We start from the raw sequence: 21,427 nt of genomic DNA on the forward strand, positions 1-21,427 counted from the left end.
CCCCCACGAGCCACTGCCCCTGGGCCCGAACCCCCTTGGGCCACAGACAGGTGGGCCCCCGCGCCCACAGAACGAAAAGAAAAAAAAGAAAAAATGATTAAAAATAAATAATAATAATAATAATAAATTAATAAATAAATAAATAAAGAAAATATAAATATAAATATTTAAAACAAATAATAAAAATAAATTTAATTAATTAATTAAGTTAATTAATCCTGTTTAAATTAATCTAATTAGTTAGTTAATTTAATTAAACAGTAGTTAATTAGCTAACAGCCCTGACAGGTGGGACCCACCTGTCAGGTTGACCAGGTCAACGGTCAACGTTGACTGCTGACGTCAGCATGACATCATGCTGATGTCATAAATCCAAATTTCGAATTAAATTAAATAATTAATTAAATTTCAGAAATTAATAAATTCTTTTGAAAATCATATCTTTTAATCCGTAACTCGGATGGAAATACTTTGTACATGAAAGTTGCTCAGAACGACGAGACGAATCCGGATACGCAGTCCGTTCGTCCACCACACATCCCTAACCTATCGAACTCGCAACTTTCCCCCTCCGGTCCGTCTGTCCGAAAACGCGAAGCGGGAATACTTTCCCGGATGTTCCCCCCTTCGCCGGTACCACCTACTGTCGCGTTAGGACACACCTAGCACCGCTCATTGTCATGTCACGCATCGTCATGCTTATGTTTGCATTGTATTTACTGTTTCTTCCCCCCTCTTCTCTCCGGTAGACTACGAGACCGACACTGCTGCTGCCCAGTTCGACTACGGAGTTGACGACCCCTCCTACTTGCCAGAGCAACCAGGCAAGCCCCCCCTTGATCACCAGATATCGCCTATTCTTCTCTATACTGCTTGCATTAGAGTAGTGTAGCATGTTACTGCTTTCCGATATCCTATCCTGATGCATAGCCTATCCTTGCTACTACTGTTGTTACCTTTACCTGCAATCCTACATGCTTAGTATAGGATGCTAGTTTTCCATCAGTGGCCCTACATTCTTGTCCGTCTGCTGTGCTATACTATCGGGCCGTGATCACCTGGGCGGTGATCACGGGTATATACTTATATACTCTATACATGATGCCTGTGGTGACTAAAGTCGGGTCGGCTCGTAGGAGTACCCGCAAGTGGATCTTTGTGGCGGAGCGACAGGGCACGTTGAGACCACCTAGGCGAGAGGTGGGCCTGGCCCTGGACGGCGTCCGCGGTTACTTCGACATAACACGCATAACGAGTTCTTGGTATTTGATCTGAGTCTGGCCACTTGGTCTATACGCACTAACCATCTACGCGGGAGTAGTTATGGGTATCCCGGCGTCGTGGTATCAGCCGAAGCCTTCGTGACGTCAGCGACTGAGTGGCGCGCGCCGGATTGGACTGGAACGCCACTAGGCTAGGTCTGCTTCCGGCCGCGTTCGCAACGTGCAGGTGTGCATAGGGCGATGGGCCCAGACCCCTGCGCGCATAGGGTTAGACCGGCGTGCTGACCTCTCTATTGTGCTTAGGTGGGGCTGCGACGTGTTGATCTTCCGAGGCCGGGCATGACCCAGAAAAGTGTGTCCGGCCAAATGGGATCGAGCGTGTTGGGTTATGTGGTGCACCCCTGCAGGGAAGTTTATCTATTCGAATAGCCGTGTCCCTCGGTAAAAGGACGACCCGGAGTTGTACCTTGACCTTATGACAACTAGAACCGGATACTGAATAAAATACACCCTTCCAAGTGCCAGATACAACCCGGTGATCGCTCTCTAACAGGGCGACGAGGAGGGGATCGCCGGGTAAGATTATGCTATGCGATGCTACTTGGAGGACTTCAATCTACTCTCTTCTACATGCTGCAAGATGAAGATGGCCAGAAGCGTAGTCTTCGACAGGACTAGCTATCCCCCTTTTATTCTGGCATTCTGCAGTTCAGTCCACTGATATGCCCCTTTACACATATACCCATGCATATGTAGTGTAGCTCCTTGCTTGCGAGTACTTTGGATGAGTACTCACGGTTGCTTCTCTCCCTCTTTTCCCCCTTTCCTTTCTATCTGGTTGTCGCAACCAGATGCTGGAGTCCAGGAGCCAGACGCCACCGTCGACACCTACGACACTGGAGGTGCCTACTACTACGTGCAGCCCGCTGACGACGACCAGGAGTAGTTAGGAGGATCCCAGGCAGGAGGCCTGCGCCTCGTTCGATCTGTATCCCAATTTGTGCTAGCCTTCTTAAGGCAAACTTGTTTAACTTATGTCTGTACTCAGATATTGTTGCTTCCGCTGACTCGTCTGTGATCGAGCACTTGTATTCGAGCCCTCGAGGCCCCTGGCTTGTATTATGATGCTGGTATGACTTATTTATGTTTTAGAGTTGTGTTGTGATATCTTCCCGTGAGTCCCTGATCTTGATCGTACACATTTGCGTGCATGATTAGTGTACGGTCAAATCGGGGGCGTCACAGCAGCTTCTGTGACTGATGCTTCCCGCACTGAGCAACCACCCTCTACACAGTCAGGTACATCCTCGTGGGTTCTGGACTCCGGAGCTTCTTTTCATGTCTTCTCATTCTTCAAATTTGTCCTCCCTTAAATCGCTTGATTTTCCTGTTCATGTACTCACTGTTGATGGTACTCCTCTTTCTGTTGCTAGTCGAGGCAATCTTACCACACCCTCTTACTCTGTTCCTGATGTTGCTCATGTTCCTCGACTCACCATGAATCTTTTTCTGCTAGTCAACTTACTGATTCTGGTTGTCGCGTCATCCTTGACGTTCTCTTGTTCTGTTCAGGATCGTCGAACGCACACTTTGGTTGGGGCTGGCCCTCGCCGCCGTGACTCTCGGGGTCTTTGGGAGCTAGACTGGCTTCATGTTCCTTTCGCTGCCACCACTATTGCCAGTCCATCCGCTTCTGTCACTTCAGCTACCGGCTCCTTCCAGCAGTGGCATCATCGACTTAGTCATCTTTGTGGGTCTCGCTTGTCGTCATTAGTTCGTCGAGGTCTTCTAAGGTCTGTCTCAGGAGATGTCTCTTTAGAGTGTCAGGGTTGTAGACTAGGAAAACAGATTCAGTTACCTTATCCTACTAGTGAGTCGGTGTCTCAACGTCCTTTTGATTTAGTCCATTCTGATGTATGGGGTCCGGCTCCCTTCGCTTCGAAAGGGGGCCATCGATACTATATTATTTTTATAGATGATTTCTCTCGTTACACTTGGCTTTATTTTATGACTTCTCGCAGTGAGGTTCTTTCCATCTATAAGCGTTTTGCTGCCATGGTTCACACTCAGTTCTCTTCGCCTATTCGTGTGTTCCGTGCTGACTCGCTGGCGAGTATATTTCCAAGATGTTGCGTGGTGTTCTTGCTGAGCAGGGCACTCTTCCTCAGTTCTCTTGTCCTGGTGCTCATGCTCAGAATGGCGTGGCTAAGCGAAAGCATTGCCATCTTCTTGAGACAGCTCGTGCGTTGATGATCGCCGCTTCTCTTCCACCTCATTTTTGGGCCGAGGCTATCTTCACCTCCACCTATCTCATCAACCTTCAGCCGTCCGCTGCTCTCCAGGGTAGTGTTTCTTTTGAGCGTCTCTTTGATCGTTCTCCTGATTATTCGACGCTTCGCTTGTTTGGTTGTGTTTGCTATGTTCTTCTTGCCCCTCGCGAACGCACCAAACTGACCGCTCAGTCTGTTGAGTGTGTTTTCTTAGGCTATAGTGATGAGCATAAGGGCTATCGTTGTTGGGATCCTATCGGTCGTCGGATGCGTATTTCTCGGGATGTGACTTTTGATGAGTCTCGTCCCTTCTACCCGCGTCCATCTTCCTCGACCTTTTCAGTGAAGGATATCTCTTTCCTCACTTTTCCTGACACACCTATCACCCCAGTTGAGCCCTTGTCTTTCCGTCCTGCTCACTCTACTTCTCCACATCTTGTCGATTTGCCGCCACCATCTCCCACAGTTTCCTCACCTCGGTCACCGGATTCTGCACCTTCATCCCTGGTGATTTCTTCGTCTCCACCTCCTGATTCTACCTTGGCTACTTCTCGTATTCCATCTTTTCCTCAGTATTACACTCATCGTTCACGTAATGTGGATGTGTCTGCTGATGTGCCGTCCTCCTCGTCTCAGCCTACCTATGGCTTGCGTCCTCGTCCGCTTTTGCCTGTTGATCGCCTTGGTTTTTCAACCGCTGGTGCTGCTGTTCTTGAGCCGACTTCTTATCGTGAGGCTGTTGTTCATCCTGAATGGCAGTTCGCGATGGCAGAGGAGATTGCTGCTCTTGAAGGCACTGGTACATGGGATCTTGTTTCTCTTCCTCCAGGTGTCCGTCCCATCACTTGTAAGTGGGTCTATAAGGTTAAGACTCGCTCTGATGGTTCTCTTGAGCGTTACAAAGCTCGTCTTGTGGCTCGTGGCTTTCAGCAGGAGCATGGTCGTGATTACGACGAGACTTTTGCTCCTGTGGCCCATATGACCACTATTCGTACACTTCTTGCCGTGGCCTCTGCACGCCACTGGTCTGTATCTCAGCTTGATGTTAAGAATGCCTTTCTTAACGGTGAGCTGCGTGAGGAGGTATACATGCAGCCACCACCTGGGTATTCTGTTCCTAATGGCATGGTATGTCGCCTTCGTCGCTCTCTCTATGGCCTTAAGCAAGCCCCCCGCGCCTGGTTTGACCGTTTTGCCTTTGTGGTAACTGCCGCTGGTTTTTCAACGAGTGCTCATGATCCAGCATTGTTTGTCCACCTTTCTCCTCGTGGTCGAACTCTTCTTCTTCTCTATGTTGATGACATGGTCATCACTGGCGACGACCCCGAGTATATTGCCTTTGTAAAGGCCCATCTTAGTGAGCAGTTTCTTATGTCCTATCTTGGACCTCTTCGCTACTTTCTTGGGATTGAAGTGTTAGACCTTTCAGCCTGAGCATTTCATAGTTGTGGATGACACTAGGAGAGTTGGGACAATTTTCGTTGGTTTATTTCTCACACAATGCCATGCCAACCTGAGGGGTTGGGGATACATACTTATAGGCTGCTAGCCAGCCAAGCATATGCTAGGATGCTAGTCTAAGATGCTGCTAAGATGCCAGTCTAAGATGCTAGTCTAAGATGCTGCTAAGATGCCAGTCTAAGATGCTAGTCTAAGATGCTATCCTAACTGCCAGTCCTTGATGGCCAGGGATTCTATCCTAACTGCCACAAGGACCATGTGCTGCAGCCAAAGGACCATGTGCTGCAGCCCCACAAAAACCTTAGTACATAGACTTATCCATCATTCTCCCCCTAAGTCTTGTACGTCGTTTTGTGGGAGGGTTGAATCATCCCGATCCTGGAGCAGAGTTCGAGGAACTTGATCCTCCCAAGAGGCTTGGTGAGCAGGTCTGCGAGCTGGTCCGTGGTGTTGATGTAGCTCGCCTCGATGCTCCCTTCTTCCACACAGCTGCGGATGAAGTGGTACCTCAGTCGGATGTGCTTGCTCCGTTCGTGGAAAACGGGGTTCTTTGCCAGGGCCAGGGCGGACTTGCTGTCCACCAGGAGCTGCACCGTTCTGGTGTCTTGAACAAGAAGATCACCAAGCAGTCGAGCGAGCCAGAGCGCCTGAGTGCAGGCGGTGGAGGCCGCTATGTACTCAGCCTCACAGCTGGACAGGGCCGCCACCTGCTGCTTGACTGATTGCCAGCTCACGAGACACTTGCCGAGGAAGAAGAGGATCCCGCTCGTGCTCTTGCTGGTGTCGATGTCGCCGGCGTGGTCGCTGTCGCTGTACCCGACGAAGTGTGCCGCCCCCGGACACCTAGGGTAGTGGAGGCCGTGGTCGAGGGTCCCTACTACGTAGCGGACGATCCTCTTCACTGCCTGCTGGTGTTCCGACGTCGGTCGCTCCATGAACCGACTGACATAGCCGACGGAGAATGCCAAGTCCGGCCGTGTGTGGGCGAGGTAGCGAAGGCTCCCCACAAGGCGTCGGTACTGCGTAGCATCCACTTCCTCCGCCTTGCTGTCGCGGCTCAGTTTCAGCCTCTCCTCCATCGGAGTGAGAGCTGGGTGACAGTCGGTGAGCCCAGCTAGCTCAACGATGCGCTTGGCGTAGGCGGACTGTCGAAGCGCGATCCCGGAGTGATCCTGGTGCACCTCAATCCCAAGATAGAAGGAGAGGAGCCCCAGATCACTCATCTGGAAGGTGGCCTTCATGTCTTCCTTGAACGCTGCCACCTCTGCATCTTTGGTGCCGGTAATCACCAAGTCGTCAACATAGACGCCCACCAGCAGGGCGTTTCCTCCACTGCCCCGTCGGTAGACGGCCGCCTCATGCGGGCTTTGCTCGAAGCCCATCTTCTTTAGCGTGGAGTCCAGCTTGGCGTTCCACGCCCTAGGTGCCTGCCGTAGGCCATAGAGAGCCTTGCACAGGCGGAGTACCTTGCCCTCCTGGCCAGGGATCGCAAATCCCGGTGGCTGATGCACGTAGACTTCCTCCTTCAAGTCGCCGTTGAGGAATGCCGACTTGACATCCATGTGATGGACATGCCAGCCCTCCTGGGCAGCCAGCGCGAGGAGAAGTCGCACGGACTCCATCCGTGCCACGGGAGCGAAAGCGTCGTCGAAGTCGACTCCTTCCTGTTGCAAGAAGCCTCGGGCCACCAAGCGAGCCTTGTGCTTGATGATGGCGCCGGCTCCATCCCTCTTCAGCTTGAACACCCACTTAAGGGTGATTGCGTGGTGACCACGAGGGAGGTCAGCGAGCTCCGAGGTGCGGTTTTGCTCGACCGCATCCATCTCCAACTGCATCGCGGCGCGCCATGCCGCGTCTCTCTCGGCCTCTGCAAAAGACCGTGGTTCGCCGTCTTCACACGCGAGTTGTAGCTGCGCCTCCAGGTCACGTGGCACCAGTCCCGGCACCGGCTGGTCGCCGAGTAGATCTTCCATCGTACGATACCGCAGCGGTTCGCCGCCATAATACGCGTCGATCCGCTCCTCGTCGTGAGTGAGCGGAGAAGCGAACTTCGTCGGGTTGTGCTCTGCGTGAGCTGGTGCTGATGAAGGTGAGCCCGGGGTGGTGACTGCCGGGGCTGGAGTGTGCGGCGTCGCCGGTTGTGGTGCCGTCGGCGTAGCAGGCACCGGAGTCGATGTGGTTTTGGGGGCCGGGGTAGGCGTGCCCGGCGACGAGGAGCTGGTTGCTCCCCCGGCTTCCTTGAAGTGGACGTACTCGACAATGAAGTCGTCGTACGTCGGCGTCGAGCCGTCGTCCACCGCCTTGTCCCATTGCCACCCTCGCCCTTCGTTGAACACGACGTCTCGCACCGTGCGCACACGCTGTGTTTTGGGTTGAGGATGCGGTAGGCCTTTGAGCCCTCCGCGTAGCCGATGAAGACTCCCGGAGTGCTCCTGTCGTCGAGCTTGCCGATGTGACCGAGCTCCTTGGCGAATGCAAGGCAGCCAAAGACCCGCAAGTGGGAGACCGCCGGCTTCCGCCCATGCCAGGCCTCGTACGGTGTCCTGCCGTCGAGTGCCTTGGTAGGCGAGCGGTTTAGGATGTAGACGGCTGTTAGCACCGCCTCTCCCCAGAAGAAAGCCGGCATCCCTCTCTGCTTGAGGAGAGCTCGAGCCATCCCCACAACCGTCTGGTTGCGCCGCTCGACGACGCCGTTTTGCTGCGGGCTGTACGGCGCGTATTGGCGCTGGATGCCCTCATCGGCGCAGTACGACGCGAATTCAGCCGCCGTGAATTCGCCGCCGTTGTCAGTGCGCAACACGCGCAATTTGCGGCCGCTCTCCGCCTCCACACCAACCTGTGCGCGCCTGATGGCGTCCGCCGCCTCTCCCTTACTGCCGAGGATCATCACCCACATGTAACAGGAGAGATCGTCGACGAGCAGCAGGAAGTAGCGTCGACCTCCTGGTGTGGCTGGCGTCACCGGGCCGCACAGGTCTCCGTGCACGAGCTCCAGCCTCTCCTTGGCCCGAAAACTCGCCTGTTGGGGAAAGGGGAGTCGTCTCTGCTTCGTCATCACGCAGATGTCGCAGAACTTGCTCCACATGGTCGAGGCATGGCAGGCCTCGCACCATCTCCTTGGCACTTAGACGCTTCAGGGCCTCAAAATGAAGGTGCCCAAAGCGCTCATGCCATTGCCACGCCTCGTCGTCCCGACGGACAGCGAGACAGACCGGTTGTGCCACCTGCACATCAAGGACGTAAAGTCGATTTCCACCTCTGGGTACCTTGGCGAGAAGGCGACCCTGGCAATCCCAGATGCGTAGGACCCCATGCTCAATCAGCACGCGTGAGCCGTTCTCATCCAGCTGTCCCAAGCTGATGATGGAGTTCCTTAGCGCGGGGATGTAGTAGACACCGGTGAGCAGCCGGTGCTCTCCCGCCTTGGTGGTGAAGATGACGAAGCCGACGCCCTTAATTTCCACAGCGGAGGCATCCCCAAACTTGACGGAGCCTCGCGCATCGGAGTCGAGCTCGGCGAAGAATTCCCTTCGACCGGTCATGTGGTGGGTGGCGCCGGTGTCGAGGCACCACCCCGTAGTCTTGTCCTTCCCGGAGCCATCGCCGAGAAGAGCGTGCGCTTTTGGCTCGTCGAGGTGGATGAGAGCTTTTGCGACTGGTGTCGCTGAGGATAGCTCAATGCTTGCATGCGCCATGAACAGAGCCGTCTCTTCCTCCTTCGCCTGTGCGACGTGAGCCTGGCCTTGTCGTGGTTGCCGACACTCATTGGCCCAATGGCCAAACCGGCCACAGTTGTGGCAACTATTGTCTTGTGCCGGCTTGGGCTTGCCAGCGGCGCCGTCCTTGGCGCCTCCGCGGGCGTCACCTTCGGCACGTCCTTGTGCCCTGCCCGGGGGGCCTCTTCGCGTCTTACGCTGCTTGCCACGCTTGCGGCCGCCCGTCGTGGAAGAAGGCTCCCCCTTCTTCCTGTCACCAAGGCTGGGATCCCACTGCTCCCGAGTTAGGAGCAGCTTCCCGCCGGTGGTGATGGGCCCCGAGGGAGGCTGTGGCTCGTCGGTGTCGACGACCTTGAGACGGCCTATCGCCTCCTCGATCGTCATCGTGGAGAGGTCCAGCAACGACTCGATCGAGCGAGCCATCTGCTTGTACTTCTCGGGAATGCACCGAAAAAGCTTCTCGACACTAACCATCAAAAATGGAGTACTTATCAGCAAGAATTTTATGTTATTTTTAGAGCTTTAAGAACTTAGAAAGTCTATTTATTGTGGAAACAGTTCATCGTTTACACTAACCATCAATCCGTTAAGCATTTTAGAAATCAAAAGCATTTGGTTGCATGCTAGCAAGATGGGCAGCATATCTTGAGAGGTTTAACTATCTCATTGTGCATAAATCGGGAGCAACCAATCGAGTAGCCGATGCTTTGAGTCGTCCATGCATGTCTCGGGACTTCTTTTGAGGCTAACTTCCAGGCATGGATCAAATAAAGAAGTTGCATGAGGAAACAAATGTGGAGCAAGTCAGCAATTCTTTGCCTGTGTATCCATCTATCCATCGAGAAGTGTTGTTCTCCACTTCCGACCTCGGAAACTACCGCATAGAAAAAAAAACTCGCACAGATTGAGCAACATGAATGAGGAAGGCCGACCACAGCTTGCAGAGGTCTGTTTTTTGTAACAAGAGCTTATCATACCGAGAGCCCAACCAAGGTACTAAAGAGTAGAGATACCAAAACCTCCAAGCTCAAGAGGGCGACACGACCTAGTGCAAGCGACCAGACAATGCCCACTCTTAGCATCCTTCCTCTCCATAGAAAACCTCGTTATATATTGTCAATAGCTTTAATGGCCCCAATCAAATAATCCAAGGCGCACGTCGATCATACAAGGACAAGCAATCACACAAACACAAAGGTTTATTAACGAGGTTCACTGGCATGGCTACATCCTCAGGGCATGACTATGGACGCTCCTCCCCATGTGCTAAATCATCATAGTACAGTCGGCAACAAGCCCTGTAGAAGTTAACCACGTTGCCTCAATACACGTAGGATTAGGAAAAGGAGTAAGTACGAGTCCTAGTAGTACTAGGATTCCTAGTCCTAGTCTATTTCCATAGTCCCTTATGGACGTGTATAAAAAGCACCCCAAGGGTGCTACTTGTAACCAGAAAATCAGACCAATGAGAAGAGAAAATCAATACAAAGCAAAGGCTCGACACGGGCCTTTAGCCATCAAAATCGATCCAGTGTTTTTCCGTCTAAGTTCGCAAGTTTACGAGACGTTCCGCTAAAGTACGATCGATTGATCAGCTAGCTAGCTCAGATCCACATAAAGAAGCTTACGGCTGCCGGCCAGGCCAAGTTCACGTATACGTCTACGTGTGTGTTGCTTGAGAATCAATCAAGCTCGTCTAGCTAGCTTTGCACTTCGCGTGCATAGTTCCTGGGTGATTTGATCTAGGGATCAAAAACCAACAATTGGTATCTAGAGCCTCGACGATCTACGATCTGCGATGGGGGACAGCGACGCTGAGTCGGTCAAGTCCAGTAATGGCGGTTCAAAGGCGAACAAGAACGGCGACAAGGTGAAGAAGGGCGGCAAGTCAGCGACTAGTGGTGACGGAACGGGCGGCGCCAACGTACAGGCGCATTGCAACATCCCCATGCAGTACCCGATGCTAACCAACGCCAACTACGGCATATGGGCAGTGAAGATGAAGATCACTCTGCAAACCCTTCGAGTGTGGGAGGCCATAACGGACGGCGACGTCGACGAGGAGTGCGACGAAGGTGCCATGGCCGCCATAGCCCAGTGTGTGCCGGATTACGTGCTGATGACATTGGCGGGGTTCGAGACAGCAAGAGAGGCGTGGAACACACTCAAAGAGATGAGGATCGGAGAAGATCGCATCACGAAGGCTCAGGCACAAGTGCTGAAGCGCCAATTTCACAAGTTGCAAATGAAGGAAACTGAATCGGTGAACGACTATGCCATGCGTCTGACTACGTTGGTGGGAGAGATCCGCGCGCTTGGTGCACAGCTCGAGGAGGCCGAGATTGTGGAGAAGTTTTTCAGTTCGGTGACTGATAAATTCACGTACATCATCAGCACGCTCGAGCAGCTTTACGACATCGACGACATGACCATAACGGAGGCGGTCGGACGCTTGCGGACATGGGAAGAGAATGCTCGTGGCTGTCGGAAAGGCAAAGGAGGAGGTGATGACCAACTCATGTACTCGCCCGCAGATTGGGAGTCCCCAAGTAGCAAAGGAAGGCGCAACGTTGGCGAAGGCTCAAGCAACGCGAAGAGCGGCGGACAAACCGTTAAAGGCAAAGGAAAAGGCAAGCCACAAGGTCGTGGTAAGGCGGACCGATCTAAAGAGCGGAAGCCACGGAACTTGGATATGTCTAAGGTCAAGTGCTATAACTGCAACGAGATGGGTCACTTTGCGAAGGATTGTCCGGAGCCTAACAAGCGGGAGATCAAGGCAAATTTGGCGAAGCAGGAAGACGAACGTCCAGGTCTTCTGATGGCCGAAGTTTGTGATCTCGTCCAAACGGTGGTTGTGAAACCAAACCGGAAGGCGCTACTTCATGAGAAAAAAGTAACACCAAAGTTATCCGGAAGCCAAAACGTGTCGTGGTATCTAGACACGGGTGCCAGTAACCACATGACGGGGTGCAAGGAGAAGTTCCTCGAGCTGGAATATGATGTTCAAGGCTCGGTCAAGTTCGGTGATGGTTCAAATGTGGAGATTTGCGGGCAAGGTTCTGTCCTCTTCGAGGGTCTCACAGGAGAACATCGCATACTCACTGGAGTATACTACATCCCACGGCTTCACAACAACATCATCTCTGTCGGGAAACTTGACGAGAATGGATGCAAGGTGGATATTGAGAACGGAGTGATGACGATCTTCGACAACCTCCGAAATGCTAGCGCGTGTGAATCGCACGCGAAACAGGCTCTATATCCTCAACCTTGATCAATCTCAACCGGAGTGTTGGCTCGCCAAGAGTGATGATGATTCGTGGTTATGGCATGCTAGATTTGGACACGGTAACTTCTACACCTTGAAGAAGATGTCGAAGATGGAGACGGTATGTGGGATGCCGTTTATCGACCATGTTGATCGAGTATGTGACGGGTGCTTGGTTGGAAAACAGCACTGCAGGCCGTTCCCTGCTCAGTCTACCTATCGTGCAAGTGATGCACTCGAGCTGCTCCATGGTGATCTATGTGGCCCTATCACCCCAGCAACTCACGAAGGAAAGAAGTACTTCTTCCTTGTGGTAGATGACTACTCAAGATACATGTGGGTCGTTCTCCTACGATCTAAAGATGAGGCATTCGAAGCGTTCAAAAAGCTGAAGCTGCAACGGAGATGGAACACAAGCTGAAGGTTCGCGCTCTACAGACAGATCGCAGCGGGGAGTTTATGTCGAACGAGTTCAACGACTACTGCAAGAAGATTGGCATAAAGAGGTTCCTCACGGCACCTTATACGCCGCAGCAGAACGGGGTTGTTGAAAGCCGCAATCGAACCGTCGTTGACATGGCGAGAAGTTTACTCAAGAGCAAGAACTTGCCAGGGACTTTTTGGGGAGAAGCTGTCTCGACGGCAGTCTATCTTCTCACCAAGCTCCAACGAAGGTGGTGATCGGCAAAGACTCCGTATGAAGCAATTTACGGATGCAAGTCGAATGTGTCTCATCTACGGACGTTCGGGTGCGTGGCCCATGTGAAGACGGCGGAGCCGCATCTCTCAAAGCTTGCCGATCGAAGCACCAAGATGGTGTTCATCGGATACGAGAGGAGTTCCGGCACCAAGGCATACCGTTTCTACGATCCACGAACCAAGCATCTACAAATTTCACACGATGTCGTGTTTGAAGAAAATCAAGCGTGGAATTGGAGCGCAGCAGCCAACGATGCTCCAAACGGTAACATATTCACAGTTGAATTTCCAACTGATGATGATGCAGGGGAAGACGTCCAGGTGGTTGGCAAGACGCACAACCAAGGTGACCGCAATGGTAGTGGTCACCATGGTGTCGACACCGACGACGACACACATGGGTTGCAAGGTGATAGCGACAACGACGCGCACGACACGGGCGGAGATCTCGGCAACGACATCGACAACGAGGCGCATAGTGATGATGACAATCAAGATGATGGTCACAATCACGACGACTACGCCGACGACGCGGATGTCAGTGACGCGGATGCCGACGACCCGGCATCTACCACGCCCGGGACTCAACTGTCTTCCTCTAGTGCATCGACGCCGACACAATTTCTGTCGCCTCCTTCGCAAGCCACAACCGATTCTTCCGGGCCTCGTCGCTATAAGCCCCTCAAGAAAGTCTACAAGTACGCAAAGCCAGTTACGCTCGAGTACTCCGGATTGTGTTTACTCGGAGTTGAGGAGCCAGCGAACTTCGTAGAGGCGAGCAAAAGTTCAAGTTGGATGCACGCCATGGATGAGGAGATGAAAGCGATCGAGAGCAATGGCACGTGGACTTTGGTAACCCGACCTCCGAACCAAAAGGCGATAGGTTTGAAGTGGGTTTACAAGTTAAAGGACACGAAGGGTGCCATTGTGAAGTACAAAGCAAGACTCATCGCAAAGGGCTACGTACAACGTCAAGGAGTTGACTATGAGGAGGTGTTTGCACCGGTAGCTCAAATCGAGACAGTGAGAGTGCTCCTAGCTTTAGCAGCACAAGAGGATTGGAAGGTTCATCATATGGATGTTAAATCCGCTTTCCTCAACGGTGACCTCACAGAAGAAGTGTATGTGGAACAACCCCTCGGCTACGAGAAGAAAGGCGAAGAAGGAAAAGTTTACAAGCTCAAGAAGGCACTTTACGGGCTGAAGCAAGCGCCACGAGCTTGGAACGCAAAGTTAGACCGAAGTTTGGTCTCGCTCGGGTTCAAGAGATGTCCCCTCGAGCACGCAGTCTATACAAAAAACTCCAAAGGCTCAAACCTGCTAGTTGGAGTTTATGTCGACGATCTGATTATCACCGAAGATAGCGCGCAAGAAATTGAACGTTTCAAGGCGCAGATGAAGAAGTTTAGCCTGAGCGATCTGGGATTACTAAGCTATTACTTGGGCATCGAAGTGAAGCAAAGCTCCGGAGAAATTTCCCTATGTCAATCGGTATGCGGTCAAGTTATTGGACAAGTGTGGCATGCAGATTGCTACGAGACACAAGCTCCAATGGACCAACGACACAAGTTGAGCAAGCGTAGCTCAAATCCGCCGGTAGACACCACAATGTATCGAAGCGTTGTGGGCAGCCTAAGATATTTGGTGCATACCCGACCTGACTTGGCTTATTCAGTCGGGATCGTGAGTCGTTTCATGGAGAAGCCGACAACCGAACACATGAGCGCGGTCAAGCAAATCTTCGCTATGTGAAAGGCACTATTAATCTTGGCTACACGTACAGAAAGGGAAAGGAAGGATTGATCCTTCGTGGATACTCAGATAGCGACATGGCAGGTGATGTGGATGACTGGAAAAGCACAATGGGCATGATATTCTACCTTGGCCCAAATCCTATCAGCTGGAATTCTCATAAGCAAAAGGTGGTTGCGTTGTCTTCATGCGAGGCAGAATACATAGCGGCAAGCACGGCGGCTTGTCAAGCAGTGTGGCTGAGAAGACTCCTAGCTGATCTTGCAAAGCGGGAGGTGCATAAGGTGTCACTGAAGATCGACAACCAAGCTGCAATCTCATTGTGCAAAAATCCGGTTCATCACGAGAGGAGCAAGCACATAGATACCCGATTTCACCACATCCGGGAGTGCATTGAGGAGGGGATGATCGAAGTTCAGCACGTGAACACGAAGGAGCAGCTTGCCAACATTCTCACGAAGTCCCTCGGTCGACAGAAGTTCATCGAGATGAGGAACAAAGTCAGAGTACATGAGATGCAGTCAAGCAACAAGGTTAAGGAGTCAGTACGAGTCCTAGTAGTATTAGGATTCCTAGTCCTGGTCTATTTCCATAGTCCCTTATGGACGTGTATAAAAAGCACCCCAGGGGTGCTCCTTGTAACCAGAAAATCAGACCAACGAGAAGAGAAAATCAATACAAAGCAAAGGCTCGACTCGGGCCTTTAGCCATCAAAATCGATCCAGTGTTTTTCCGTCTAAGTTCGCAAGTTTACGAGACGTTCCACCAAAGTACGATCGATTGATCAGCTAGCTAGCTCAGATCCACATAAAGAAGCTTACGGCCGCCGGCCAAGCCAAGTTCACGTATACGTCTACCTTTACGTGTGTGTTGCTTGAGAATCAATCAAGCTCGTCTAGCTAGCTTTGCACTTCGCGTGCATAGTTCCTGGGTGATTTGGTCTAGGGATCAAAAACCAACAAGCCCAACAAGGCCATCAGACAGCATCTCCAACCACCCGCCACGGCCGGTTCGACCACCCCTGCCACGGGTGTCCGGACCATCCCCTCATGATCTCTTGCCTAGCCTACCAGTTTATGTCTAGTGTATTTGGCCACCCTTGGTGCCTTTATATATTAGGCCTGGGATACAGAATGGCCACAAGCTCAGAATTATGCAAAGCAGACACCGGTTTAGTTCTGAGAGGTGTGTCTGTTCCAATAACAATTATGTTTTTGTACCTGAGTACACCTTGCTGTAAAGTGTAATTAAGAACAGTACGAGGAGTAGTAGTTAATTGCACTAGTAGGTCCTTTCACTTGAGATCATTTTTGTAACTGGTCACAACTTCAGAAACCAAGCAGGTTTAGCAGAGCAGGCTATCAAAGTGTGTATTTTACATCGTATTCTGGACAATGCATCAAGTACTCTGTTTGTTCCCCTGTTTGTATTCAATTGTGGAATCGTGCCCCAGTCATTTAAAACCTTCGACTTGTTATTTATTGGTGTTTTGTCTACCTCGGTATTTTAAAAAGTAAAAAGGTTCACGGCATCAGGACTCCTCTTCAAGTAACAGTAACTAATAAGACAGCCCCAACAACAATTAACTAGTATTACCTAACACTCACTCAATTCAACATAAGCTATTTTCTCCATACCAGCTATTATATCACAAAAAATAATTTGCAGAATAGACAGAAGGAAATAAAACATATACATACTCTTTTGTTTCCTTATCAAAATGTATGACCTTCACCACAAACCACTCGTCTTTTTCATCATCCGATTTTACCCTAGCTGCAACCTGAAACGACAGAGCACGTCCAACATTAAATAACTACACAAATATGTGAAGAACTAACGTGAACAATAAATGAAGAGCTAAGTTCTCAAACTCAAGCATAATCGTCCACTACAATTACAAGCACTGAAAAACTAGGCGCGCGCTTAAGATTAATGCCTAGCGCTTAACATGCGCCGAATTGTGCTTAAGCTCCGCTTCGCTTTGGTCAGAAAAGGGCAAGGCGGAGGCAAAACACTCACTCAGCGCCTAGCTCTTAAAAAACCTTGAGTAGAAGTACTCATTAAAAGATTTTTCTAGGGAGTTGCATTAACATGTGCGAGAAAAAACAGAGTATGGTTAAATAATTCATATAGATGTTGTCAGTTCAACGGTTTGGTGACTGACTGGTGTAATATCACCAACATATACCAAATCTTCCATGGACCTTGGCATGAGAGTGCAGCTTCTAACTATTTTATTCAATAACTCCTGTTTGAAGTATTTCTTGCAATCTCTAATGATCAACCTGCTATATGAATGTGTATGTAAAAGTATGTGCTATACTATGGTGAATTAAATAACTTTAGTATTTTACGACACAACAATGTCACAAATTTACAACCTAAACGTACCAACAAGAGCGAACAGTAATGCTCCGTTTGTCACTTCATGTTCTTTCTTAAGCATGCTAATAAACTTTGATTTACCACACCATGAAGCTACCGCTGCTGAGTAATGTACGTCCATTTTTACAGAAAAATTGAAACCATTGTTTCTTTGAATAACTGGATCTAATACACTAGTATTTCATTTGCTAAAGTCCATATTCTGCACTGCTAGAAACCTGGTTGCATAATGGACAGTATTGCATGAAGCCATTGTACCAAGCAATCCGTGTCGAACAGAAACCCATCACGGCCGTTTCACCGTATTGCTTTTCTACAAACAGGTTATGTTTTTATAATACAGTGGGCTTAAGGAATACAATTGCTAGAATATGATCCAAGTTCAAGAATTGTACAGTTCAATAACTTCAGTCCAGCAAAATACAATCAAGTATAAGTACGAAAGCAATCTCAGTACAAGTCTGGGCCACATAAACCATTATTTGGAATAAGAAAAACTATCTGGGAATCGCAGACCTATGGCTATTTTCCAGTTGAAATAGTCTTCTTTGTCAATCCAAATTTTTGTCAATCAAATGTGTTTTTATTGTCTTCCTGGACAGTAAGAAATATATTTACATTTAAGTCTATCGATGACCCAGAACAAGAGGTGCAACACAAAATCCTAGCAAGGATGAGTGGTCAGCACTTTTTAACTCATACACATGCATAGTGTCTGCTGAATCCATCACTTATTACTGAACAAGCGAGCCATGATATTACTAGAAGCAAAGTTAAATTTGGTGCACTTTATTTAGACTAAAGACACTGAAAACATATGCACCTTAATTATTTGATAATATGATCATATGTGGGTGAAAATCTGTTAGACAAGCACATAAGTAAGCATACATAGTTTTAAACAAAACAATCAAAGTTAACAAGGTATCATGGTATTATAGATTAATGCTATAACTTGCACGTTTGTCCTTCATGTCTATCTAGAGGTCTACAATTATAACAGCAATGATTAAATCAACAGAAAACTGAGAAATAAATAAAGGAAGTCCATTATCCAGAAGACCAGAATTAGAACTGATTGTGTTTCTTTGTATCATAGCTATTATGTCCGTGTAGGTAAACAAGAAAATACAAAGGCACATATGCTTTGGATACCGTGTTTGTAGGCAACCCATTTAAGCAAAACTGATTTCATCCCGATTTTGATGTAAACTATATTTGCACAACGTAACCAATCCACGGATTACTAAAATCAGTTTTGCATGTACGCATAATTCTGCGTTTTTGGAGAATTGACAAATAGTCATTTTTTGCAAAAACTGGCTTCCTGGCTGAGGTGACGACGACGACGACGCCGTTGTCCAGCAGCCTGGCTTCGGCGGCAAGGACGCCATGCAGTAGTCGCGGGCGCAGATGGAGGCCATGAGGCGGGATTCACATCGGCCATGGTCGGCTAGGGTGGCTTCAGAACTGCGGTCATCAAGGTGCACCCTAGCACCGAGAGTCTCTGCCCAGGTGGTGAACGACGACGTCAAGGCTTCCAACGTGTTGCTCGACGCGGCCATGGGCGCCAAGGCTCTAAGAGTTCGGCTCCACGCATGCTGGGTTCTCAGCGGTCGTCCGCCTCCCACATGTTGTGCTGGGCTTCGGCGTGCTAACCAAGAAGAGGGACATCGACGCGTACAGCCTCAGCGTGCTGCTCCTCAAGCTTCTCACCAGCACGCAACCCTTCCACGACGTCCGCCGTGGCGCCGATAATCAAGGCCGGCTCCTGTGACGACGAGGTGATGTAGGCTCATCGACCAGACCTATGCCCTTTGGTGACCATACCATCAATGCTGCAGCTCGTGGAACAGGAGATCAAGTACGTGCATCAAAGCTTCTAAAAAGAAGATGATGTATAGAATAGGAGGCCGAATATGAGCTTCAAAGAACAGAAGGCCAAGTACGAGCTCGTGGAACAGGAGGCCGAGTACGAGCTCGGGAACAGGAGGCCAAGTACGAGCTCGGGAACAGGAGGCCGAGCACGAGCTCGGGGAACGGGAGGCCGAGAGCTCGTGGACATTCGGTTGTGAGATGAAAATCCATTCAATACTAGTCTCACCCAAACTAGTACCATATTTGAAGTTTTTAAGCCCAAACAAAGCACTCTACAAACCACTTTTAACAAACCAACAACTTAAACTGTTTTTTTCCTAAAAATCCTCTTAAAACTGATTTTGCTAAAACTTGTTCCAAATGCTAGTTATCCAAACAACCACCAAGATAGAATTAAATGTAACGTGTGCGCAAATATGATTAGTTGTCAATTCAGTTAAATTAGTTGTCGACTCCAAACTCCAAAAACAAAAAACATGCATGACTTCATTCGGGGAAAGGAGGCCTTTACGAATTTTAAATAAATATTTTTACGTAATAGAAATTATAAATCATTGGAAATCAAATGTTATAATAAGAAAGAAATAAGATAGAAGATTAATAATTTAAAAATTAAAAAGAAATAGCTGCCTGTGAGTAGACTAGTACAATAGCTGGGTCTCCCGTTTCCGGCAATGACAAATCTCCTAAAAGCACTCGTGAATATTAAAAAAGGCATAAATTATGCAAAAGATTGTAAGAACAAATCCAAATTCAACAACCGGACTGTCATGCTGGACATTTTGGATGTTGACACTGCTGAAAAATTGACACCTTCAACAAGTGCAAGCAATCCCATGAAACTATATAAGAATATAGTAAGGTTCATATCCTCTCTAACATGGAAAGAAAAAAGCTTTGCCATCGAAGTACCATGTACCCACAAGTACATGAAATACAAAGACTAACTGCTATTTCGAAATTCAGCTGGAAATGAAACCTGCTCTCCTTTAAGGTTTGCAGCTTGGTCAAGTTGGCTCCTCATAGATGCAGAGGAAAATCGTGTTGTATCTGTATCAGACTTCATCCTCTTCTTTTTCTGTTCACTGATTTCTGCGATGTAGAAAGCGTCTATGGTATTTTGTGTTTCACATTTAAAACCTCAGAACTTAACTTGTGAAGTCTTAATTCTAGTGCTTACCTATCTTTTTTCTTGGTGCAGCTGAAACTCCAGATTGCAACAAACCATCTAATAGTCCAACCAAAGCAGATGAAGCACTGCAGTATGAAGGATTATGAATTAATTGATCACTGCTGAATGATGCAGTTTTCAAATAATAAGGTATACACGTAGCAACGAGCAGGCATGGAAATGTGGAGAAAATGAAGATCCAACTTGTGATCCATGTCATACCCCTACACAATTCAAGCAAAGTAGTCATTGATTGCACTGGAAAGTTTAGTTTAGGACCCCCATAATGATGGAGAAGGACATGCACACCCTTTCCATCCACCCCATCCCTGCTCCGAATCGCCACTGTGTTAACCGGACTTGCCACAATAAACGCATAACATGGTATCATGAGCCCAGGTTTAGGGTTCTCCGTGCGCCACAACTCATGCTCGATCAATTTTTTTTCGTTCGGTCTCCTCCCTCTTGATCGATTTCTTCAGATCGTTCTCCTCTTGATTGATCTCCCATGATCAGTCTCCTACCTGCACCTTCATATAATATATGTTTGCCCCCTTTGGACTGTGCAACTTTTTTTTGCGGGAAAAAAAAAGCAGGTTTCTTGCAGATGTTGCTGCTGCTCGAATACTTAACTGCTCCCGGGAGCGGTCTTGACACCCCAAACCGTCATTCTTCATTTTCATAGCCACCAACTCATATGTGGCACAGATCTTATTGACAGTCATTATTTCGTAGCCGCAAGTCCACACATGGCCAACTCGCTCTGCCAGCCTAGATCATCCTTTTCCAACCCGCCCCCGAGGTGGCATCTCCCGCAAGATCGTCTACTTGCAGCAAAATTTGAGCGCCCGAGAGAACGATCCAGTACAGGGAGGGGAAGCACGAGGTAGACACGCATGGAGGAGAGAAAAAAATTGTCAGAGAAGGGGCAAGTGAGACTGAGACGCGAGAAGCGCTCTCGCAGCGAGAGGACAAGGGGACAAAGACAGTGGTGTGGAGGGGAAGCTAGGTGAAGCGAGCCGATTCAAAAATCGACTCAAAGAGCTTGGTTCAGGGGTACTCGGATTATGCTCACATTTTGCTCCAAGGTAAAACATTCAAGTGAAATGAAACGTTATGATGTCCCGAGTTGGCTCCAAGGTAAAACATTCTGTTCCTAACTAGGATGGTATTAATTAAAACAAGAATATAAACATTCGAATTATAGTCATTGTGCGCAACACAATGGACGCCATGGATTGCATTGTCATCTGTTACTTCATGCGGCACAGTCCACGTAACCATGGCGCAGCAGGGCCACTTGGGCGTCGCACTTCATGTTTATCGCGAGGACATCGACCCCTAGTCGCATTGTAATTGAAAATGCCTGAAGTTTGGGTGAAACTTTATATAATTTGTCTCGACTTGATATCCACCGGTATTCAAAATAGAGCAACAATTTATATTGTGCCTAAGACTACATAGATGTTACAGAAACGCCTGGAGTTTGAGCGAAGCTTTATATATTCTGTCTCCACGAGCATTCAAATAGAGCGACAACTTATATTGTGCCCGAGACTACATAGATGGAAGCAACTTGATTGTATTGCAAGGCCCAAGGG

The 21,427-nt window shown here is 49.1% G+C and overlaps 1 protein-coding gene across 4 annotated transcripts in view; it reads right to left on the reverse strand.

Moving 5' to 3' along the window:
* Positions 1-21,427, reverse strand: part of LOC123119958 (SAGA-associated factor 29 homolog A) — a 58,377-nt gene that overhangs the window by 16,143 nt on the left and 20,807 nt on the right. For all 4 annotated transcript variants that reach the window (XM_044539941.1, XM_044539938.1, XM_044539939.1 and 1 more), the window contains exons 3-5: positions 19,836-19,912; positions 19,635-19,747; positions 16,090-16,172 (exon numbers count right to left, since the gene is read on the reverse strand). In XM_044539941.1, coding sequence (XP_044395876.1) covers positions 16,090-16,172; positions 19,635-19,747; positions 19,836-19,912 — 273 coding nt within the window. The remainder of the gene's footprint in view (positions 1-16,089; positions 16,173-19,634; positions 19,748-19,835; positions 19,913-21,427) is intronic.

Source organism: Triticum aestivum, chromosome 5D, assembly GCF_018294505.1.
Source record: "Triticum aestivum cultivar Chinese Spring chromosome 5D, IWGSC CS RefSeq v2.1, whole genome shotgun sequence".
NCBI classification, from domain to species: Eukaryota; Viridiplantae; Streptophyta; class Magnoliopsida; order Poales; family Poaceae; genus Triticum; species Triticum aestivum.